At 33.6% G+C, this 25,755-nt stretch overlaps 1 protein-coding gene across 4 annotated transcripts in view; it reads left to right on the forward strand.

Moving 5' to 3' along the window:
- Positions 1-25,755, forward strand: part of EIF2AK4 (eukaryotic translation initiation factor 2 alpha kinase 4) — a 97,939-nt gene that overhangs the window by 37,848 nt on the left and 34,336 nt on the right. For 3 of the 4 annotated variants that reach the window (XM_051977055.1, XM_051977057.1, XM_051977058.1), the window contains 11 exons: positions 4,021-4,130; positions 6,296-6,453; positions 11,128-11,543; positions 12,527-12,596; positions 15,520-15,606; positions 17,332-17,454; positions 19,865-19,969; positions 21,742-21,799; positions 22,430-22,509; positions 23,727-23,828; positions 25,214-25,267. In XM_051977055.1, the coding sequence (XP_051833015.1) occupies positions 4,021-4,130; positions 6,296-6,453; positions 11,128-11,543; positions 12,527-12,596; positions 15,520-15,606; positions 17,332-17,454; positions 19,865-19,969; positions 21,742-21,799; positions 22,430-22,509; positions 23,727-23,828; positions 25,214-25,267 (1,363 nt within the window). The remainder of the gene's footprint in view (positions 1-4,020; positions 4,131-6,295; positions 6,454-11,127; positions 11,544-12,526; positions 12,597-15,519; positions 15,607-17,331; positions 17,455-19,864; positions 19,970-21,741; positions 21,800-22,429; positions 22,510-23,726; positions 23,829-25,213; positions 25,268-25,755) is intronic. The other variant, XM_051977056.1, reaches the window with a different exon arrangement.

Below are 25,755 nucleotides of genomic sequence, written 5' to 3' on the forward strand. Positions count from 1 at the left end.
TTTTGTGTAGATGATTTTCTCAGTGAGTTTAACCAAGAAAGAGAAGAGATATAGCAGACAATGGTTAAAAGTATAATAAGATCAAATGGGTTTTGTTTTTTTTTAAAGATTGGGAAACATGGTTATGTTTGTAGTCTACAGAAAAGGAGCCAATTGATAAGGAGAGATTAAAAGATTAGAGACAGTGGAGATGATAGTAGAATCAGTCTGCTAATGAATGAATCAAGGGTGTATCTGCTTATCTTATACTGATCTTATGAAAAAGATGGGAGAGTACCTTCCATCCTTTGCCAGAGAGATAAAAGATTAAAAGTTCAAAATTAAATATGAATTTTGGATGTAGTCAGTGTGTTAATTTGTTTTGTTTGACTTTATGTTGAAATTCTTACAAAGTGCTAATTTAGCATGGTACTTAGCAAATCTTCTAGCTCACTAATTTACTTAAGTACTCATTGGAGTTCACAAGTTTGGGAGATTTCAGGGTTTAATATGAGAGATCCGAATTCACACCTCCCTTAATCCCTGCCGCCAGAAGGAGGAGTCAACCTTTGGGAGATCATATATAAAGAGGCTCTTGGCTTTGGGTTAGAGAGTTATTTCGGAACATTGCCAGGGGTCGGACTCTGGGAGGAAGCCCACAAGCCCTCTCTCAGAGGCAAGACAGATTCATTTCAACTTTTACCTTGGTGTTGGCTGGAGGCTGAAGAAAGCAGAGGCAGAAGCGAAGGACAAAGCTGTAAGAGCTCTTAGAACCAAGGGGAGAGAGAGAGGCCTCTAAGAAAGCTAATCGGGCTATATTGAAGGACACAATAAAAGATTTGAACTTTTAGCACCTGGGTGATTATTACTTTTAACTGAAAGTAAGGCTGCCTCCAGAAAACCTCCCCGAGAAACCTGCTCCCAGAGAGAACCATTATATTTTAAAGAAAAAGAACACCACAACTTTACATATTTATTACAAATGAAGTTAGTAATACATATGGAAAAAATTAGAAATTGTTTTCATTGTAATTAACTATAAATGATTACCAACAAGATTTGTGTTAATGTTCAATAATGTTTTGAGTACTGAACACTCCATTTTAGGAACTACAATGATAAATAAAAACTTGTACAGAAGATAGAAATCTGGAGTCCATACTATAATGAAAAGATTGTGGGAGAAACTCAGTTTTTTTAATGTGGCTAACGAGATCTCATGTCCAAGAGAAAGCCTACTTGTTCTGCTTGGCCCCAGAGGGCAGAACTAGGAAGAGTGGGTGCAGAGAGGCAGATTTAAACTTAGTGTAAAGAAAACTTGCTAATTATTTGTTCAGTCATTTTTCAAATAAGTGCTCTTGACCCCATTTGAAATTTTCTTGGCAAAAATATGAGAATGGTTTTCATTCCCTTTTCTAGTTCCTTTTACAGATGAGAAAATTGAAGCAAACAGGAGTAAGTGTCTGATCCAGATTTGAACTGAGAAAGATATCTTTCTGACTTTAGGCCTGACACTCCATCCACTACACCATCTAGCTGCCCTTTGCTAACAATTAGAGTACAGATGTAAAATGGAGTGGACTTCCTTTGGAAGTAGTAAATTCTCCCATCACTGGAGGTCTTCAAGCAAAAGTTAGTCTGGGGCCATCTAGTGGTGTAATTAGGCCAATGTATACATGGACATCAAACAGGATGACTGGATCCTGGGGCAGAAGTTTCAAAGGTGAATGGATTAACTTTCACACGCACTGGAGGTATAGATTCTAAAGGTCTGTGGTTTAGAGGATCTTGGTCCCAAATAGACTTAAGTAAATAACGGTATCAGATAGGATAATAAATAATAAATAAATAGAAGGATGAGATAGGAAGGTCAGGCATGTAAAATATGAAAAGCATGAGAAAACTTATGTCAGATAATACAGAATGAAATAACCAATTAGCAAACATTTAAAAGTATTTTACTCCTGCCAAATAATGTAAGCAAAATTAGAAAAACCATAAATATAATGTTTCCAGAAAAACAGAATATACAATCAACAATATAGTTGGGAAGAAAAAAAACTAAAACTTAATGCTGTGTGACCCTACTGATCAAGCTTGACCCCCAAAAGAGTAAGAAAACATATTTTCTTTCCTTCATTATAGGGATGAGAGATTATGGGTATAGAATATTGCATATATTTTTAGATTTGTTAGATATTTTGGCTAGTTTTGCTTTTCATCCCTCTTTTCTAATCTCTGTTAGAAAAGATGGATCACTGAATAGAGAAGGAGAACAGATATGTATAGTGTCCTAAAGGCTACTGAAGTACAAAACTGCATTAAAACTTGGGACACTATGTATTTAAAAATGAATGTGATACGTTGAATTTAATATATATTTTAAGATGTATAACATATATTGGATTACTTGCTCATCTAGGGGAGAGGTGGGAGGAAAGAAGGGAAAATTTGGAACACAAGGCTATGCAAGGAACTATCTGTGTATATATTTTGAAAATAAAAAGTTTTAATTAAAAAAAGAAAGAAAATGAATGTGATTTTTAAAAATCTATGAAATATGACAAAATTTTAAAAAATAAAATTTTATATTTGTTGTTACTGAATTCCATTATTTATTTTTGGATTTCTTTTTATCTCCAAAGAATGACAATTTTGTTTTGTTGTTGCCTTTTGTTTTTATCTTGCAATTGTTCTCCTCATTTTTCCATATTTTTTTCTTCCTCCCCATTCCTATAAGGCTAATATTGTGACAAAAAAAAAGTAAGATCAAACAAGATGTCATCCATATTTAACAGTATATGCAGAACCCTCACGTGTTAGCACCCCACCTCTCCAGCAAAGTATCAGATGCTTTTCCGTGGCTGTTCTCCAGGCTAAGATTAATCATTGTTATTTGAAGCCTTTCTAACCTTCATTGTTTTTCTCTTGCATATACAACTGGAGTCATTGTGTTTATAATTTTCCTTGTTCTGCTTACATCACTATATGTAAGAAATGTCATGTTATAAAGATTTTATTTTCAAAACTTAATTATCTAAAGTTCTATGTATATTCAGAGAGAATATCTCTCCTTAATCATTGGTAAAGATTTTATAGTTCCTTATCTATAATTGATATCCATTCTGGTTTGATGCAGACAATAACATTATGTAATAACTTGCTTCTTAAGGGTTACACTGATTGCATGCCTTTAGCAGGTCTTATCTGTTTGGAAAGGCTTTGAGTACAGAATCAGTAATGGATTCTGTGCTTGTAGTCCAAGAACCAGCTAATTAATAGGTCCGAGATGCACATCTGAGATGTGGCCACTGAGTAAGGAATAATTTTTTAGCCATAACTCATAAAGACCACGATACTCAGGGGCTCCAATCAGTATTGGTGAAGGAAGTACCCACATCAAAAAAGTCACGGATCTTCAATATCAAAGTAACTCGATTGAGAAAGAACTTCATGGGATCCTAAGCCTTAATAGACAACCAGCTTATTTTAAGATTTCTAAATGTTTTAGACTTTCAGATCAAGGCTAGCCATAGCTAAGCAAGGTTTACTTTACTAATTTCAGCTATAGTTTGCCATATCTGTTACTGAATTGTGGGGTACATTATGAATTCATACAATGTTTTGATTGGCAACATCATCTATGAAAAGTTTGTCTTTTCCAAAGATTACAAGCCCCTTGATGATAGGGACTATGTTGTTCTCTCTTCTGGCTTCCTACCACACTCAGCACAGTATTAGGGATATAGTAGGTCCTGAGTAAATACACATTTAACTCCTTTGTTAAATGGAAAGTCCTTGAGGCAAAGATTGTTTTTTGGATTGCCTTTGTATCTCCAGAGCTTAACATATTATTTTATACATAATAATTGCATTTAAGATGTTGGTTGAATTGCATATTAAACTTGATTCATCAGTGATATGAAACTTTTTAATGCACGGTTCCTTCTCCTTTGCCTTAGGTAGTTATAAATGTCTTGGCTAACTAATTATTTCTTTCTTTTTGGTATTTAAATATTCTTTATTACCTTGTTCCCTAAGGTGTGTATGCTTAGATGACAAGGAAAGATGGAGTCCTCAGCAGTTATTGAAACACGAATTCATAAATCCTCCTCAGCTCAAAGTGCCTTTGATAGAAGAGAGTCCTGAGGGTAAGCTTTTTCCTTTTTATGCTTCATTTTAGCAGTCAAATATTTGAAGATCAAAATCCTCCAACTTGAAGAACGTTTTTTCCAGATCTCTCCTTTCAGCATGTTGTCACATTTATCAGGTACTTAATATGTGGAAGATGCTATGCTAATATACTGAGGCTACAAAGAAAAACAGACTGCTTTCAAGGAGTTGACATTGTTCTTGAAGTAAATAATATTTGTACAGATAAATTAATCAAATTGAGGAGGAATGGAATACTGACAACTAGGAACTGGGCAAGGACATCAGAAAAGGCTTTGCTTAGGGGGGGTGACCCTAGAACTGAGCCTGGAAGGACTAACAGAGCTTCTAAGAGGCAAAAATGATGGAGAACAATATGCCAGACAAGGGGATGAATTCCCATTCATTTGTCAGAACAGCTATTTGGCCAGTTTGACTGAAATGCTAATTCCATTAAGGAGAACTAATATGGAATAAGTCCTAAAAAGTTGGTAGAAGACAAATTGTAGAGGGTTTCAAATGCCAGACTTAAAAGTTGTATTTCATACTCAAGACTTTACGTGAGCCACTGAAGAATTTTGAGCATTGAGGGGTACCCATGGTCAAACTTGTGTAGACAGTTTTTTTTAAAGGAATAGTTTGACAAAAAGTTCTTTAAGATCTCTACCAACTCTGAAATTCTATAAGTTTGTGAAAGATTTCTGTTGGTGGATATTCTTCAGTTTCAATATCTATCCACATTACTTCATACAATTTAGAATAGTTTCACCTTGTCCTGTCTTCTATGGAATTAGAAGAGACCTGATTCCAGTCCTTCATGCTAATTAGATATAAATACTAGTGGAACTGAAAGGCATATTGCACCTCAAACCCATTAATTGATTCTGTAAAAATATAACTTTGGGTCAAACTTTATTAGAACTATTGTATAAATGTGAAAGCTCCCTGAGCACTCCAAATTCAGACAATAAGTTTCAATAAGTCTTTACAAAGAGAATTAACATGCAGAGTAAGGAGAAGTAAAGCAGGAACCTAGTGTATTTGCCTTGAGTGGGCCAGATGGCCTGGAGCAAGGCTTGTGGTGGTAGCTGCCTGCTTCCACCACTAGCTAAGGGGCCACAAAAGCAATGGTAGACTTAAGTAGCTTTTCAGCCTCACTACCATTGGGAGCATTTGTGTATAAAGCATGTAATGATATATAAAATGTTTAAGATTTTGCATAAATGTGTTCAAATCTAGAGGAGATATGCAGCAGCAGTAAGAATGATATCGTTAATGTAATTGATTATAATAAGCAAATTTGTTTCTCTATGACAAGGATGCCTATTCTTTTTTTTTTTTTTTAAATAACTAACTACCTAAAATCTCAATGTTACCTTAACATTTGTAGAGTACAATATTATTAGTGAAGACTCTAAGCAGGGAAGGGATGGTCAGAGCCTAGTAACAATAATCATTTCAGAAGAACAAATGGAACTATGGGAAGGTTTATTATATGAAGTGATAAAGAATAAGGAGCACACAAAAATATATACATTGACCATGACTGAATAAGGAATATATTGATAAAGCCATTATCAGACCTTGTCCTTCCCTTAATAATATGGTTTGGGCTAATATTTCTCTGAACATGAGACAAAGCTTGCCCTGAGCTGCAACTCATTAGATGCTGCTTCCTGGAAACCTCTGCCTGAATTTATGTTATTTCTTGGTTATCTGAGGAAAACCAACTCTCATGAAATCAGTTTCCTTTAAATTTGGTGGATTTCCCAAATCTGCAAATTGGCCTACCCTTCCCTGCCAAATAACTATGTTTTTATGAGGAGACTAGGGAGACCATTTCTCAGCTAAGTGCTGGAAAATATTCTTGTTGAATATCCTTTTTATGCCATGTCTAAGTAAACCAATTTTGTTAACTGTTAAAAAAAACAAACAAACAGTAAATCACTTAAAACAGGAAAGGGAGAATCCAATAAACCACAGAGGAGAAATGAGGACTATTGAGGAGAGGAAGTTGCTAGCAGCAATAAGCTTGGAAATCTCTAGGTAAGACTTAAAAATCTAATGATATATCCTAATCTGCTGACTAGGAATGCTTACTTTAGTGTTTATGTCATTTGCTGTACTTCAAATGTTTTTCTTAAATCTTTTTGTTTTATCTCAGATTCTGGAGGGCTAGATTATGCTGAAACTGTTATTCCCAGCAACCAGCTACCCAGTGCATCATTTTTCACTGAAACACAAAGACAATTTTCCCGATATTTCAATGAATTTGAAGAATTACATTTACTTGGTAAAGGAGCTTTTGGAGCTGTCATCAAGGTATGGTTTACAATTTTTTTCATTCACATTTCTGATTCCCTCTTTGAAACACTTTCTCATTATTTTATTTTTTTTTATTTAAATTTTATTTTATTTAATAATAACTTTGTATCGACAGAATCCATGCCAGGGTAATTTTTTACAACATTATCCCTTGCACTAGCTTATGTTTCGATTTTTTTTCCCCTCCCTCCCTCCACCCCCCCCCCCCAAGATGGCAAACAGTCCTATAAATGTTAAATATGTTGCAGTATATCCTAGATACAATACATATTTGCAGAACCGAACAGTTCTCCTGTTGCACAGGGAGAATTGGATTCAGAAGTAAAAATAACTCGGGAAGAAAATCAAAAATGCAAATAGTTCACATTCGTTTCCCAGTGTTCCTTCTTTGGGTGTAGCTGTTTCTGTCCATCATTTATCCATTGAAACTCAGTTAGGTCTCTTTGTCATAGAAATCAACTTCCATCAGAATACATCCTCATACAGTATCGTTTTTTTTTTTTTTTTATTAAATTTTTTTATTTAATAATTACATTATATTGACACTCGTTTCTGTTCCGATTTTTTCCCCCTCCCTCCCTCCACCCCCTCCCCTAGATGGCAAGCAGTCCTTTATATGTTGGATATGTTGCAGTATATCCTAGATACAATATATGTTTGCAGAACCGAACAGTTCTCTTGTTGCGTAGGGAGAATTGGATTCAGAAGGTATAAATAATCCGGGAAGAAAAACAAAAATGCAGATAGTTTACATTCGTTTCCCAGTGTTCTTTCTTTGGGTGTAGCTGCTTTTGTCCGTCATTTATCAATTGAAACTCAGGTCTCTTTGTCAAAGAAATCCACTTCCATCAAAATATGTCCTCATACAATATCGTTGTCGAAGTGTATAATGATCTCCTGGTTCTGCTCATTTCACTTAGCATCAGTCCATGTAGGTCTCTCCAAGCCTCTCTGTATTCATCCTGCTGGTCATTCCTTACAGAACAATAATATTCCATAACATTCATATACCACAATTTACCCAGCCATTCTCCAATTGATGGGCATCCATTCAATTTCCAGTTTCTAGCCACTACAAACAGGGCTGCTGCAAACATTTTGGCACATACAGGTCCCTTTCCCTTCTTTAGTATTTCTTTGGGATATAAGCCCAGAAGTAACACTGCTGGATCAAAGGTTATGCACATTTTGATAACTTTTTGGGCATAATTCCAGATTGCTCTCCAGAATGGTTGGATTCGTTCACAACTCCACCAACAATGCATCAGTGTCCCCGTTTTCCCGCATCCCCTCCAACATTCATCATTATTTTTTCCTGTCATCTTAGCCAATCTGACAGGTGTGTAGTGATATCTCAGAGTTGTCTTAATTTGCATCTCTCTGATTAATAGTGATTTGGAACACTCTTTCATGTGAGTGGTAATAGTTTAAATTTCATCATCTGAAAATTGTCTGTTCATATCCTTTGACCATTTATCAATTGGAGAATGGCTTGATTTCTTATAAATTTGAGTCAGTTCTCTATATATTTTGGAAATGAGGCCTTTATCAGAACCTTTAACTAAAGATGTTTTCCCAGTTTGTTGCTTCCCTACTAATCTTATTTGCATTCGTTCTGTTTGTACAAAGGCTTTTTAATTTGATATAATCAAAATTTTCTATTTTGTGATCAGTAATGGTCTCTAGTTCATCTTTGGTCACAAATTTCTTCCTCCTCCACAAGTCTGAGAGATAAACTATCCCATGTTCCTCTAATTTATCTATAATCTCGTTCTTTATGCCTAGGTCATGGACCCACTTTGATCTTATCTTGGTATATGGTGTTAAGTGTGGGTCCTTGCCTAATTTCTGCCATACTAATTTCCAGTTATCCCAGCAGTTTTTATCAAATAATGAATTCTTATCCCAAAAGTTAGAATCTTTGGGTTTGTCAAACATTAGATTGCTATAGTTGACTATTCTGTCTTGTGAACCTAACCTTTTCCACTGATCAACTAATCTATTTCTTAGCCAATACCAAATGGTATTGGCTGCTTTATAATATAATTTTAGATCAGGTACAGCTAGACCACCTTCATTTGATTTTTTTTTTTCATTAATTCCCTTGAGATTCTCGACTTTTTATTTTTCCATATGAATTTTGTTATTATTTTTTCTAGATCATTAAAATATTTTCTTGGAAGTCTGATTGGTATAGCACTAAATAAATAGATTAGTTTAGGGAGTATTGTCATCTTTATTATATTCGCTCGGCCTATCCAAGAGCACTTAATATTTTTCCAATTATTTAAGTCTGACTTTATTTGTGTGGAAACTTTTTTGTAATTTTGCTCAAATAATTCCTGACTTTCCTTTGGTGGGTAGATTCCCAAATATTTTATGCTATCAACAGTTATTTTGAATGGAATTTCTCTTTGTATCTCTTGCTCTTGGATTTTGTTGGTGGTGTATAAAAATGCTGAGGATTTATGGGGATTTATTTTGTATCCTGCTACTTTGCTAAAATTATGAATTATTTCTAATAGCTTTTTAGTAGAATCTCTGGGGTTCTCTAGGTATACCATCATATCATCTGCAAAGAGTGATAGTTTGGTATCCTACTCTAATTCCTTTCATCTCTTTCTCGACTCTTATTGCAGAGGCTAGTGTTGAAACACTTTCTCATTATTTTAATAGTAGTGCTTATTCTCCTTCTAAAAACTTCTTATCAGATTTTTAGAAAATTGTTACTCTTTGAAGTAGTGATCATTTGCACCTTCCCGGCATTAAGGACTTTTGCTTGAAAAGACAATATATACATTAGAAGAATTTCACTCCTATACTTGACTTTAATGTATTAACATTAACATGAAACACATTATTTTAACTGCCCATCAAGTGGAAGCAAGACTGCTAAGCAGAGGGCATTTACTTTTATTCAGAAAGAAAACATTGTTTTTCTTTTAATATGATTTACTGTTAGATTTGTTATAATTAAAAGGATACCCAGATTAGAACAAAGATGGAACCCAACTGTGAAATGATGAGATGATTTTCGTGGAAATAAGTGATATAATATTAAGATGCGTTTGTTCTTGGGTCTTCCCTTTTGTTCTTCATTTCCATCTATTTGAATGACTTCCTTTGTTATTTTTTAGAATATACCAACTTTAGAAAATCATCTAAACTGTTTTTATGTAATTAAAAATTAATTTGATTGAACTTTGGAAGTGAAAATATTTATTCTAGAAATAAATTTGATATATATGTATGTGTGTACATACATATACATTTGTGTGTGTGTGTGTGTGTGTGTGTGTGTGTGTGTGTGTGTGTTTTCTTTATTTAAGAAGATGGTATCAGTAAATGGTCCACCACAGGCATAATTGGGGTGGTAAGGATACTATAATGGAAGGCCCTTGGGATTTTACCATGAACTGAAGTTAACTTATTTTTCCATTGAAACTGCCAAATACATGCATGGACTCTTGCTGTATAGAATATAGAAACCTATCTCTGTGATTCTTTTAGGTGCATGTGCTATCTTTGAGCTCTCAGTTATGACACTTTACTATCCATAAATCTGCAATCTAACAACTAGAAGAAACAAGAGCAGGAACATTGTATTTTGAAAGAAGCCTCATAAAATAACAAATTTTGAAAGAAGTCTCACAAAATATCAAGTTAGGTTTAACTTTAGACTTTAGCTAAGTATAATAATCCCAAAGAGAAAAATAAAATCGGTCCTCCCAAACTTCACACTAATGAAAAGTAAAAAACTTTAGAAGTGCAAGGAAATGAAATTTATTTCAGAAATGGTTTCTTTACAAAATTAGGAAGCATGGTTGGCAATGAAAAGAGACAATTGGAAAGCATTTGTTAAAATGTCAATCTTGAGTTTCTTCTGGTTGATTGTCTTAGCTAAAACAATGTATCTGTCTTCAGTCAGGAATTAAGGGGGAAAACATCACAAGCTTTTCAGAAATGATAAACAAATGATTTAAGAATTAACTCTTATATAATATAATCTGTGTACTCCAAATAAAGAATTTATTGCCCTTGTTGTTTTTTATTTATATCATTTTTATGCTTATAATGTCTTCATACTTTCTCACCTTTTGAATTCACACTCATCCTTTAAATCCCAAGTCAAATGCTACCCCATCCATGAAGCCTTTCTCAAAGAGAAAGGAAGCATGGTAGAGGAGAGAGAGTGCTAGATTTGTAGCAGAAAACCTGAGTTCCAATCCTGTATGTCTTTGAGCAAGCTATAGCCTCCCTGAATCAGTTTTCTCATTTATAAAAAGAGGGGATTGGACTAGGGGAATCTTCTGGTTCAAAATCAGTGATCAGATAGTTAATTGTCCCATCAGTCATGTTTCTCCTTGACCATCAGATAGCACTGTTCTACTCTAATGTAGTTGTCATGTGATATAACAGTCTATGGTTATGCCTTTTTTCCTTATTAGTAAGATCCATGAGGTCAAGGACCATTTAAGTGTAACTTAAATATTTTACTTTCATCTGAAAATTTTACGGATGCAATCTTTAAACATAGATTTGGTTTCTAGTTGGAATTATAATATAGGATTGTGGGTCCACTCAATCAGTACTGTATTAAAGTAACCATATGATGTGGCAAATATGATATTCAAAATGGATAGCTAACTTGTGGTACTTTTAATCTAACAGGTGCAGAATAAGCTTGATGGCTGTTGCTATGCTGTGAAGCGGATCTCTATAAATCCCGCTAGCAAACAATTTAGACGAATTAAAGGGGAAGTCACCTTGCTTTCTCGGCTGAACCATGAGAATATTGTGAGGTATTACAATGCCTGGATAGAAAAACATGAGATGCCTTCTCCTAGCTGCCCATCGACAGATACAAGTGAAGAGAGTCCAGCCCCCAAAAGGGGGCAACAGAATGGAAAAGATGCATTTGAGTTGACAGATGATGTGGAAACCAATGCTGCTCCTCCAATCCTGACCAGTTCAGTAGAGTGGAGCACGTCCTCCAGTGCCAAGTTCACTGGAGCCAATCAAGAGTCAAGTGATGATGATGAAGATGATGATGATGATCGGGATGGAGTGTTCTCCCAATCATTCTTGTAAGCTGATTTAATAAATGTTACTTAGTTTGGGAAACCAAATAATCTTTGAAAAGAAATTCCTTAGCGAAGTCTGTTTATAATATTTTAAAGAGATTTGGCACATGCAGTAATATGTTTTATAAATTCTTGTTTGCAAGGCTATAGAAGATATAATTTGGTTTTTATTTGGAATATACATAAAACTTGTCAAAAAGATCATCAATTTTGAACCACATGCAGTCAAAACTTTTAAGATTTTTCATGTGTTCTTGAAGGTTCTCCACACTTGAAGTTATGATAGATTGTATGTAAAAGTTGGATGTGGTGATGCACACCTGTGATCCTTGTTTCTAGTGGAGGCTGAGGCTGATGAATCATCACCACTTGGTCAGACCTCATGAGGGATTTCCAGCTTTGGCAAGATAGAGAAAACTAGTCTCAAAAAAAAAAAAAAAGTAAAAAATAAGAAAAAGGGAACAAATTCCAGGATTTAAAAGCTTCCCATCTAATTTCATTGGCCAGATTATTCTGTCAGGCATTCATACTTGTTCATTATATAATATATACTTTATACATTTTCTAATATACTATTTAATAGCAGAGTCTATATAATTTGTAGTTCTGAGTAAGATCTATTGAAGATTCCAAAATTAGCAAACTAATGAATGTACTTATAAAACCTATAGATCGGAAAGTACAATTATTTGACAATTTAACAAGCTTAATCTGCTTTTAATTCTTTTATCTTAATTAAGTTTTTTTGTAGCCCTTACTAAGCCCTTACCTATGAAAAATAAATAATTTCTGATTGAGCTTACTTCACAAGAGACTTAAAGAGTTAGTTTAATGTGCTACCTAGGTAAATTTATATATTTCTGGAGCTATTTATTGATAAGTTTCACTGCATACCAAACACCTTTCTTTTTTGAGAATTGTCCTGATTTGTTGTTTTTGGGAATTAAGAGATATTGAATTTTCCTTTCTTTTCATTTTTTTTAAAGACCAGCCACAGATTCTGAAAGTGATATTATTTTTGACAATGAAGATGAAAGCAGTAAGAGGCTTAATCAGGTAAATAAATACTTAATTGCATAACTTGATCGACTAGCTAGAATATAATAAGAGAGAATTTAAAAGCATACAATTTAATTCCAGTTATTAACATTTAATTCTACCATCAGTTCCATATATCTTACTCTTAAAAGCAGAACGAATCTCAGAAATGTTTCTCCACAGTAACACCTTTGATTTATAAACAATTTTGATGCAGCTGGAGAGAGCTAAGTGAATTGACTAAAGGACATCCTTGTGAGATGAGAAATCTTTCTCAGCACAACTCTTCTTGATAACCCATGGGATTAATACTAAATACTTAAGGTTATTAATAGAGTAATAGATTGGAAAGAACCCAGGACATGGGGACAAATGGAAACTGGGCTCAAATCCGCTCCCTGATACTGTAACCCTAGCCAAGTCACTTAACCTTCCTAAGCTGCTATTTCCTTTTTTATAGAATAGAGATAGTGATATCTGTTGGGGCTAATTAGCAATGCTGCTCTAAGGCTTAAATGAGACTGTGGGTGGAGGTAATATTTGCAAAGCATAGAGTCCTTTATAAATGTCACTTATTATTTTTGTAAGTCTGGATTTATCCACATAATAAATTTATTTTTTTCAGGGTAGAGAAACTGATTAGGGTGTTGCATGGTCTTTAAATGATTTGTTGATCAAAATAAAAATAATTACTCTATATTGGGAGTGAGAAAAGGATGTAAGCTGTGGAGCTAGAATGAGAAAAGCCACAGTTTACCTGAGCAATGTCTATCCCTGCCTAACCCAATCCTGATTCATTTTCATAGACCATCTCTGAAACCTCTAACTTCAATGATTTCCTATCTGATCCTGATAAATGGATATCAGTTTATTTAGGCTGTCAGAATGGTGTTAACCTCCTCCCTATTGTATTCTGGAGATTGACCATTGTTTAAAGAACAAGACAGTATTAGATGTGATGACTTCTTTACTAAGAGTGGAAAAAAAATAATATAGATAACAAATCTTTCTATGTAGATTCTATTAAGTAGTTTGAATTTATTTGCAAGAAATATAAAAGTACATGTTAGTTTTAGTATTTCCCCCATCTTGTAAAACCAAACCAAATCTGTCATATTTAGAACTTGACTATCTGTGCTTAATCGGGATAGAATGCAGAAATTATCTACATTTTATTTTAGAATGCTGTCAATTCTGGTGTGGCCCCTGTGGCTAGAGAGATAGCCTCAAGCTTATAAACACGTGCTGGCTCTGCGATCCTGAGCAAATTCCTGAACAAATTCCTGAACTTCTCAGTATTCTTAGCAGCCTTCTAAGACTACCAGTTACAGAGGAGAATGTTACTTACATTAGTAAAAGAAGTGTATTCATCTTAGATTCCTTATACCTGTGAAATCCCAGGTCCAGTCTACATCCTCATCCTTAAAAAGGTGGTGCGGCCCTTTTTTGTTACAGGTTTCAAAGGAAGATTGAATAATAACTATTTTTCAAACAAATTGTAAAGCGAGTGATTTTCAGAGGCACATTAGCTTAGATGGCTTTTGAGGGCCCTTTAATCTCTCAAATTCTCTTGCTCTGTGAAATAATGGTTTAGACCAGAACTATCAGATTTAAAACTTCTGAGTACCCCTCACTCAGGTAAAATTGTAATTCAGAATTATATAACAAAATAAATAAAAATATAATACAACATAGTTAATGTTAATTTGTGGTTTTCTAAGTCAATATGTAACCTCCAGGAATATGTTAATGTTTGAATTTGACACCAGTGCTTTAGATAACACATTTATATTCTGCTTTGCTCAAATCATGTTAAAATTTTTTGCACCTGAATATCTGCAGATGATAGCTAGGAGAGTCACCTCAAAATTATATCATGTAGGGGCAGCTAGGTGGTGCAGTGGATGGAGCACCAGCCCTGAAGTCAGGAGGACCTGAGTTCAAATGTGGCCTCAGACACCTAACACTTCCTAGCTATGTGATCCTGGGCAAGTCACTTAACCCCAATTGCCTCAGGGGAAAAAAATAAAAACAAATAAACAAACAACAATAACAACAACAACAACAAAAAAAAAAAAAAACAACAAACATGCCATGTGGCAGAGAGAAGCTCCTATGGGAAGAAATTTTTTTTAAAATTATACTTTTAAGATATTTATGAAAACTTTAATGGTGATAAAAGGAACATATCTAATTTGCTTTTTAGGTTAAACTAAATTAAATGAAAAAAGCAGTATTTTAATATTATGTAGCATAATCATTAATGTTAGTTAAACACTCAGGCAATAGTGCAGGTTATACCAACTGATAAAAAAGCTATTTATATTCTTATTGTATTATATCTAGAGAGATATAGACATATTTTATTCTAAAGTTAATGTTCTGGTACTTCATAAACCATTTTTTTTACTGAAACATTAAAATTTTATTCTGTATCAAGTCTTTGATTGTGAAAAGATATTTTGTTGTCTTAGTGCCTCTCATTATCTCTAGGATTAAATATATAAATAACTTCCTCTATTTGATATTTAAAACCTTTGAAACCTGACCGCAACCTACCTTTCTTTTACCATTTGCTATCCTGTACACTTAATAGTCCAATCAAACTAACCTTGTTATTCTTCTTCCATATATATGACACTCCATCTCTTATTCCCATACTTGGGATATGTTACAAATTATCTTATATTTATTTTGTTTGTATTTCATAGTTTCCTTTTTGTGTATACATTGTCTTCCCTCATCTTCCTTCTCTCTCTCACCTACCAACAAAATGTAAGTTTTTTGAGAACAAGACTATTTTACTTCTATGTTTGAATGCCAGGCACTTAGCATTGTGCTTTGTATATAGAGATCTGATAGGGAGACTTCATAAATACCTGTCTGTGATATTCTGGTTAATATCAATTAATTTATTGTGTTTGGTTTTTTTCTCATGAAGCAGGATGAAGAATACAATGAAAAGAGTGATCACCAGGAAAATAAACAATCCGTAATGACCCAGGCAGTCCATTACCTTTACATCCAGGTGATTATCCAGGATACTTTTGGATAGTACAGAGCGTCCATTAGTAGATTAGGTGTTTCTTTTGAAAGGATTAGAAAAAGAGAATGTAAGAATGAGACATAATGGCATATGTCCAAAGCTTTGACAAAATATTTCTATGAAATATCTTACACAATCTCATTATTTTGAACGTACTCTCCTCTAGTGCAGATTTTGAAAAAAACAGCTCAGTCACCACAAATAGGTTGCATGTATTATTGTTTTGTAAGGAAGAGGTAAATTCTTGCTAAATTACAGTTCTCTAATTTTAGCTGATTGCAACCCCTTTTGCCTTCTCATGCTGTGCAGTTCTTCTCTGTGTCTTTCCTATAAATTCCCATGACTAACATCCTGTAGACTTTCCTTAGTTTCTTTTAATATTTCAAAGTCATTATAGCATCCTGGTCATCAATCTTGATTAAGTAATAAGACACTATCACCAGCTAAGTAAATGGAACATACTTTGCCAGCACTGACATGATCTTTTTATACTATACTCATGGCCTGGTCATATACAACCATCATGAAACAGATTGAAGTCACTTACTTTCAAGAATCTGGAGAGACAGGAGAGCAGAAGATATGATAAAGCAGAATTTTGAACTGTGTAACTTTACTGAGAAATCGTAACTATGGACAGATCAATCTGGTGTGAAAATATAAAGAATGAGCCTAGGTTTCAGACTGGCCACAAAGAGAAGTCTTGTCTGTTCCAAATGATTGTGCACTTGTCAAACAGTGGCAAGAGCCAATCACAAGTGTAAGAAAAAACTGTACGTATTCTTCACAGTATAGAAGGGAATCTTGGTTAGCATGAAATTTTTTTTAGTAGAAGATATGTGGGATAGTAATAATGAGATTATTAAAAAGACCAACTTAGTCAACATAATTGGTTGCATGCATTATTGGTTTTGTAAGAAAGAGATGAATGCTCATTTTAGCTTAGGAGGGAATAACTTTTGTGATGGTAAAAAGAAATAAAGAATTACTTGATTACCTGAATCATACCTTGAAGGCCTTAAAGCATCTCCTAATTTCTTCTCTTTATTCAGTGTGAGAAACTCTTATTTGTAGAATTTAGCCAATTGCACAATCTCTGTACCATACCAACTATAAAATTCAGTGCTATTATTCTCTCTTTTACTACTTTAATATAATTATGGTATCAGCTAAAAGACCAGTAAATATGATTCTGAGCAAAGTAAGGTCTATTAATGTTTTTAAATTTTAGAATTCAAGGACACCTAGGTGGCATAGTAGATAGAACACCAGCCCTGAAGTCAGAAGCATCTGAGTTCAAATCTGGTCTCAGACACTTAACACTTCCTAGCTGTGTGACCCTGGGCAGTCACTTAATCCCAATTGCCTCAAAAAAAAAATAGAATTTGGTCTAGATAATCATTCTTGATTCATTTAATGCAAAACTTATGAAAAATGCGATAGTTCTAAAATTTAGTTGAAAATGATTTTCAAAACAACTATATAAAACTTAGCAACTCCTAGTTAATGCCATTTTCAGTTATGTTAAGGACCTTTATAAAGGAAGGATTGTAGTAGTAATATATGCCATAAATAGTATTGGGTTTATCTTATATAATAGCTGCCTCAAATCAATGATAAATATGTAAGATTAGAGCACAATATTAAGTGGCATTTTAAGTTAACAGGTGAATGTTGAAATTCTTACTGATTTATCCTTATCCAAAGATGGAATACTGTGAAAAGAGTACTTTAAGGGACACCATTGACCAGGGATTATACCAAGACTCTGTCAGACTGTGGAGACTCTTCAGAGAAATTCTGGATGGATTAGCATATATACATGAAAAGGTTAGTAAGCTATAAAAAGCTTTATACTGCTTTATCTCATTTCATGTCTCAAAATTAAAGTTAAATGTTCATGTGATTGTATAATTGTATATGACATATATAAAAATATGTGATTTAATAAAATACATCAATTATGAGAAGAAAAAGTATGTGTAAGAGGAAAATACAAGGAAGTATTGCAATGGCAGATATTATTAATGGCAGAATGGGGTACAAAGGTTGATAAGAAGTACCAAAGGAATTTTGAAGATTAGAGTGTATCTTGGGATATATGTGGCATAAAAAGGTGTTTCAGGGAAGGATTTATTTAAAAAGGGAATAAAAAATTGAGAGAGGTGAAAATGAGTTATTTCCTTCCAATTATGATATTCTCATTGAATTAGTTAGTGATGGTCTTCCCGAGAAATACTTTTAAGAACTAATTATATCATCTTTTAGTAGACAAAAGGATAAAAATGAGAACAGTCTATTTTCAACTCTTATTTCTCATTGAACATTTGTCATTTTAAAAGCCAGAAATTTTGAGTTCACTGTAATGATAAAACATGAACATAGATTCAGAATGCCCTGCCTACATTAAAAAACCCATCTGTTTAGGACAAATAAAGTCCTTGTACATAGTTGTTTCCCAACATTGAAATCATCCTTCTTGCCATATCATTTTGCTGGGCTAGCAAAGGGAAAATAGCTTGACCATTGTTTAAAGAACAATTGAGACAACTTCACAATGGAGGCAGGGAAAAGATACAGACATAGCAGGCTTTTTCTTTGGCTTAATTTCTCATTGTTCTTAAAATGTTTTATTTTGCCATGTTTAAATTCAATATTATTAGACTACATTTCATAAAGTATTTCATAAAAACAGGATCTTTAGGGTTTGGATTTTTTTTTTAATTTAAATTTTATTTTATTTAATAATAACTTTGTATTGACAGAATCCATGCCAGGGTAATTTTTTACAACATTATCCCTTGCACTCGCTTATGTTTCATTTTTTCCCCTCCCTCTACCCCCCCCCCCCAAGATGGCAAGCAGTCCTATATATGTTAAGTATGTTGCAGTATATCCTAGATATAATACATATTTGCAGAACCGAACAGTTCTCCTGTTGCACAGGGAGAATTGGATTCAGAAGGTCAAAATAACTCGGGAAGAAAATCAAAAATGCAAATAGTTCACATTCGTTTCCCAGTGTTCCTTCTTTGGGTGTAGCTGTTTCTGTCCATCATTTATCCATTGAAACTCAGTTAGGTCTCTTTGTCATAGAAATCCACTTCCATCAGAATACATCCTCATACAATATCGTTGTCGAAGTGTATAATGATCTCCTGGTTCTGCTCATCTCACTTAGCATCAGTCCATGTAGGTCTCTCCAAGCCTCTCTGTATTCATCCTGCTGGTCATTCCTTACAGAGCAATAATATTCCATAACATTCATATACCACAATTTACCCAGGGATTTGGATTTTTTTAAGGCATTTCCACTAAATATCCTAAATCTATCACTATAAAATAATGAATAGTGATCTTAGAATCATGCTCCTGTACAATTTCTCCCTTTAAATTCAGTTAAACAAATATTACTGAGTTTTTTACTATATATCTACTAAGCCTGGCATTATGGGGAGAGAAAATAAAGAATAGTATTACAAGATCCTTGCTTTCAGGGATCTTAGTCTTTTAGGTGAAAGACAGGAAAGAAAGACTTTTGTACATTAAACATTTCTTATGACAACACTAAGTATACCATGAAGAAAAGCGGTAAGTATCAGTTGGGAGTTATTTGGGAATATTCTCTAGGGCCAGGGAAAACTTGAGGTAGACTTTGAAAAATTAGAAGGATTTGGAAATGTAAAGAAAAGAAAGGAAGTACCCTTTGCATTAGGGAAGAACAGCATGAAGTTCAGAGATAAGAATGCACAGTATACAAAAGGGACATTGAAGAAACCTTCCTAGGACAGAATGTGTTATTTGAGGTTTGAAAAGATGGTGCTTGGAATGGTGGGCCTCATGCCAAGATGAGGAATTTGGACTTAAAGCAATAGTTAAAAGGAAACTGTTTCAGGAAGAGTAATCTGATAGCTCTTTGAGGTAAATGAGAGTAGAGGGAGTGCAGTTAAGGGAAATCAAGCCCAAAATGAAGTAGTGCCATGTATCAATGCTATGTGTTTGTTGTCTCCTCCTCCCAAGTGATGAGTTCTCTGAGGACAGAGGTCTTGACTTGCTTAAATTTTGTATTCTTCCTAGGCAATCCTCCCTACCCAGTTCTTACACAATAGATACAGTAAACCCTTATTCTATGAATGAGGGAATAAATGAACAGCAACTCCTGGTTCTTTTCCTAAAATTAAATTAGCTCTTCTTGTGATATTTCTTTATAAGTCAGGGTATTATTCTTATCTTTTAACAGGGAATGATTCACAGAGATTTGAAGCCTGTCAACATATTTTTGGATTCTGATGATCATGTAAAAATTGGTGATTTTGGCTTGGCCACAGACCATCCAGGTTTTGCTGTGAGTATTTTAATTAAGTGAAAGATCGTAATTTAAAAGAGACCAAATCTCATTCCTGAAGCTTTAGGATTTAATCACAATAAAAGATGCTTTTAAAACAAAGTTATGTTAATGTGATTCTCCTGGCTCAGCATTGGAATCTTCAGTTTACATTTGTTTTCTGCATTCTAATCATCAGCTAGTAATTATTTAGATATGTTGGTAAATGCATTTTGGTTTAAAAATAAATAGTCCTTTTGTACCTATTTCAGTCATAAGTACAAAGTATTTTAATTTCCCTTAATTTAATATTTTTGTTTGAAGTTTTCATTTAGTGAGAAAAAACTTCAAGACAGCTAGAATTGCGCCTCAAACCAGAGACACTTGAGCAAAGATCTAATCATTTTGTTTTTTTTAATCTTCAGGACATGGGACTGGTCTAAAGTAAGGCTTCTTAAACTTTTTCCACTCACTACTTCTTTTTGTCTCAGAGATTTTTATATTACCTGAATATGTAGATATATGAAGTAGATATGCAAATCAAACATTTCCTAATAATAAATCATAATTGTGTGACCCCTACATTCAGTTAGACAACCCCATATAGTATTGCAACACACAATTTAAGACACTTTTGTCTAGAGCTGGAGCACAGGCTAGATGGCCAATGCTCAGAGCAGTGGACTCCACCACCAAGACTGGAATGGTACAGTAAGTTATATCTTCTTTAACATATATTTCTGGCTCCCTCAGAAATTTTAGTTCTAGATCTTCCAGCTGCCATCATGTACATTAGTAATGTACATAAGCAGTGAGCAATAAAGAGCATAAAGTTTTAATATATAATGTTACTTTAGCTCATGAATTTATATAAATGAACTCTATTTTAGACAAACTAGATACATCAATGGCCACATTTACAAAACAGTTCAGTAATAGGAATTGGAGGTTGTTAAAATTGACAGGATCAAGAATATCTAGTCTAGGGGTTCCCAGCAATTCTGTCCTCTTTTAGCATTAAAAAAAAATTGGTAGACACTCTTGTATACATGTGTGATAAATTAGCTATTAGTATCTGATTAAGAATATACATGACAAAAATGTATATGAGTTCATTAATGCTTTTAAAGGAAATTATATTTTACTCATCACAGTTGAATTTATATAAAGTTGAGAAATTATAATATATACGTATAAGGCATTACTTATACCATCAACACAAGATGGGTTTTATTTTTTTATTTTTATGCTGAATCATGTTTCATGTTTTGTTCCAGTCAATTAAAGATAAAATGACAATATATGAATAGATTTGTGAATCTCTTGCAGTCATTCTGTATTATTTTCTTTTTCTTCCTACTCCTTTAGACTTCTATGGCTCACAGGTAGGATGTGACTAATCCAGTCTAATCCATTTCCCTTTCCCAGTTCTCTCCAGGTTGAAGTAGGGAGGAAGTGGAGGCTTAGTGAATAAGGGAGGTCAACTTTTATGTGAAGGCAAGAAAAAGGGCAACAGAAGAGGAGGAAATGAAGAAGATAGAGTATTTAAGGAAAAGGGTTAGTCATTTGCTATTAGGATGTTTTGTTTTGCTTTTAAAATGAATATCATTCATTTTACACAGTGTTGTTTTGAGGACACATCAGTGTAGACTGGAAAAAGACACTGAAATTAAAAAGACAAAACCAGTGACAACCCATGGTCACAGTGACCTTTCCAGGATTCCTGTAAGCAGAGGGTAGTCATCTGTGACACATGCTGTGACATCCTAACTCTTGGGTTTCTTATATTTTAGGCTGATACTAAACAAGAAGATCGGGGAGCTGATCACCTAGTTAAATCTTACCCTTCAGGTAAACAAGAAAAGCTACATATTTTTGCACTGTTTTTATCACCGATTTTTTTTATTCCAAATGCCATTTTTTCTGCCTGTTAATTTTCCCTCAATACTACATTAGAAAAAGGAGCTTAATGTGGTTGAATGTCTCCCAGTCAAAGGATGGTGGTTAAAGTATTGGCCAGCCTTCAAAAGAGCTAGGTTCAAACCTATCTGTGACAAACACTGACTGTAGTATCCTAGTAAGTCATCGTATTTGTCAGTGCCCCAGCCAGTTTGCTTCAGCTATCAGTTGCACAATGCCTACAGATCAACATTGATAGTTTCTGTACCTATGCTCTGTACATCAATGAAGAGACCATTTTGGCCAGTCTAAAGGGTTTTCTCCTAAAAATTATTCATTTGATAGAAAACCTTAGGCTATCTGGATCTGCCTCTCCCTTGCCTAACTAAAAAGGTATCCTTGAATAGAAGATATATGGATGGTCTTTTTTAATCATGCATAAGAAATCCATCAGTATTGATTATCAATAATTATTCTCAGTTCATCACTATCAATTAATCCTCTTGTTGTAGGTTCTTCCTTTTCCATAGAACTCCTATCATATAAAGGTTTTTGTTTTTTTTTCTGTCTGCAACCATACAGATAATTTAACTGGAATGGTCGGCACAGCATTGTATGTAAGCCCAGAAGTCCAAGGAAGCACTAAATCTTCATATAATCAGGTAATATGAAAGGAAGCATTTTATTTTTATTGAAAAGGAAAGAGGATTTCAAGAGTGAGATAATATTAGGAGCTTAAGAGATAACATCACTTTGGAGCTTAAACAAAACAGGACAGTTACTGTTTGCTTTTTTATTGTTAAGATGCTGTAATGTGATTCTACATATACTATCTATATGCAAGGCTTTGTGAAGACAAAAACCTTGTTTTGATATGCTGTCTAATTAACTTGTACATCCATGTTAAATTGAGATGCTTTTGGATGTCTCTGTGATATTTTGTAAATCTGATATCAAAAATCTCAAGTTTTCTGGAAACTCTTCAACTTGAGCATATATTCTTGCACAATGTACTTCACACTACTAGCTAACCCATTTTAGATGAAGGGCCTAAATAAAGATTCATTTTCTCAGCTTCATAATACTTTAAGACAATCTAGGTTTCACTTATGATAGGAGATAGAAACACACACCCACACACACACCCCCCACCCCCACCCCCCCCCCCCCCACACACACACAGATTATGATTTGGAAAAGGCCTCAGAGGTCATCTAAGCCAGTGTAAGAAGAACTTGGAATTAGACTTATCTTAATAACTTTCTGTAAAAGCAGGATTTGTGCTTTGTTGCTATCCTGTTGAAAAATAGTATTTAAAATTTTCAACAACTTTAAGATACAGAGTTAGCTTACATTATCATTCCTATATCCTTTAGTAAGATTGCTTTCTGAATTTCATCCTGTAAGCCTCAGTGTTCTTTTTTATTCTTTTCTACCAAATGTTTGCTATTTTTTCTAATTGAATTTTTAATTATTTTCTTTGAGCTAATAATAAGGCCTTTCCTGAGCCACTGTATTATTTTAAAGTTATTATTATTACATTAATCTGTCAACTGACAAACATTATCAACTGCCTGCTAGGCATTAGAGATTAAATTACTAAAAGGCAGTATCAGTCAAGATACTAGTACATTCTAGTACCAATTCTGTTGCTTATTCTACAATTTCTTAAGAAAATGTACTTTGAACAGAAAGTTTTGCAAGAGTCAGTGTTGAAAAATTATCCATACATATGTTTTGTAAATAAAAAGCTATTAATAATTTAAAAAAGAAAATGTACTTTGATCACCAGTTAAAACTGAATGGAATTAAGTTATTTATAATTCTGTTTTTCTCTAATAGAAAGTAGATCTTTTATAATTCTGTTTTTCTCTAATAGAAAGTAGATCTTTTCAGCCTGGGTATCATCTTCTTTGAAATGTCCTATCATCCCATGGTTACCGCATCAGAAAGGATCTTTATTCTCAGTCAACTCAGAGAAGTATGTATCAATGATTTCATCCCTTTAATGAACCCCACTAACCTGGAAAATCATAAAATCAAACAAAAGAAAAAGCAAATGAAAATGTAGTTGGACAAAATGCAAAGTGTGGATTCTTTTCACTCCCTCTCTCACTATTGTCTCTGCATTATCCCAACCTTTTAAAAAAAATTATGTTTATACATAATAGGCTTGCACTTATATATTTTTAAGATTCCCAAAGTGTTATTCTCACAATAATTACCTTGAAGATCTAGTAACAATTATGTATTCATTTCACAAAGAAGAAGCTAAGATTCAAACAGTTTAAGCACTTTCCCCAAGTAAGAGTCAGGGCTTATGATCTTTAAAACTACATTTTCATTAGCTTTCTTTTGTCCAATTTTATGATTTTCACCTTGGTCTTTATACTTGCCGGGATTCTCTTAAGAGCTGCCACCAATTAGTGCCCCAGCTATACAGGAGAAAATAGTATGAGAATTTAACAAAAGATGGGTGTTGCCTGGGTTGACTTGTATCCAGAAATGCAGTATTGAGCAAGGGAAATTAAAATGTAAAGTAGTTACTTTGTGACATATAGAGCTAGATTAAACTATTCATCTTTATTTCTATGAACAATAAAGCAGCATAATGAAATGCTTTACATTAAATAGTATCTTATGAGTGAAAAATTATATTTTACTTAGAATCATCTTCCTGCCTTTTCATCTAAGAGATAACTGTTTGCAAAACCTGAGCTACTTTGCTACACTTTTTAAAACTCTGGCTACACCTTCCTGGAATAAATGAAGTTGTCATGTCGTTCCTGCTTTAACTAAAGATCTTTGTCCAATGATTAGGATATATGGCTTTCCTCTTGCTTAAGCAGCAAATTGTTCCTTCATGTTGGGTGTCTGCATTTTTACTTTAATGATATTAATGTAGTATTAGTATTAGTAGCCAGAAAATATTGAGTGTCTTATTTCACTATGAATGATTACTTCTTAACTGAATCTTATTCTGATTTTAAAAAATAAAAATAAAGCCTACTTCAGTTACATTGTGCCCCTCTGGTAGTGGAGACAGTGCAAACCTTTCTGCTGTGAGATCTTAAATGATTTTGAGGTTCTGAGATATTCAATGATCTACATTTTTAATAACATTCCTTAATAAACAGACTTATTACTAAGTAATTTTTATGTGGATAAGAAATTCAAAAATGTAAAGACAGAGTGTTCATCAGATTTCAAGGTGGTTTTCAACTTATCTTTTTTTTTCCTAGCTTGTCATTTCTGTGCTAGCGTTATTTCTTTTTTCCATTTATAGTGAACAAATGTTTTAATTATGGTAGTTTGCCAAGTGTTTGCTTTATTTATTTGCTAATTTGAATATAATTATCCTTTTAGCCTACTTCTCCTAAGTTTCCAGAAGATTTTGATGATGCAGAACATACAAAGCAGGTAATTTTCAGATGCTTTAATTATAATGTCTTCTGTCTTGAGTTTTAATTGTTATTTTTCTTCTTCAATTAGTAATTTCTGCCAGTCATTCTCTTGTGCTCCTGGAACAAAGTAAAAAAGAAATATTAAAAGATAAAGCATTTAAAACATTATTGAAATTCAAATACATGATAAAAAAAATCAAGTGTTGGCATAGTGAATTAACAAGCTCCTAGATTCTTTTGTGTAATTCTTTGTGCCCAAGAAGTACTGTTTGGACCCCAGATTTAACTACTGCAATGAAGAAAGAGCTTTTACAGCTCTTTGTTTCAGATAAAACCTGGGCCATTATAGGAAAGAAAAACATCATTTAAAATTTTAATTATGTTGAATTTTAGATTAGTGAGAAAAAAAACAGCATTCTAGCTTTTGACAAGCTCATATTAAAGCATTTTAAAATATAATTTTGTTCATACATGACACAGTGTATGATCTGAAAATTCATGTAT

This window comes from Antechinus flavipes, chromosome 2 (assembly GCF_016432865.1).
Source record: "Antechinus flavipes isolate AdamAnt ecotype Samford, QLD, Australia chromosome 2, AdamAnt_v2, whole genome shotgun sequence".
Taxonomy (NCBI): domain Eukaryota; kingdom Metazoa; phylum Chordata; class Mammalia; order Dasyuromorphia; family Dasyuridae; genus Antechinus; species Antechinus flavipes.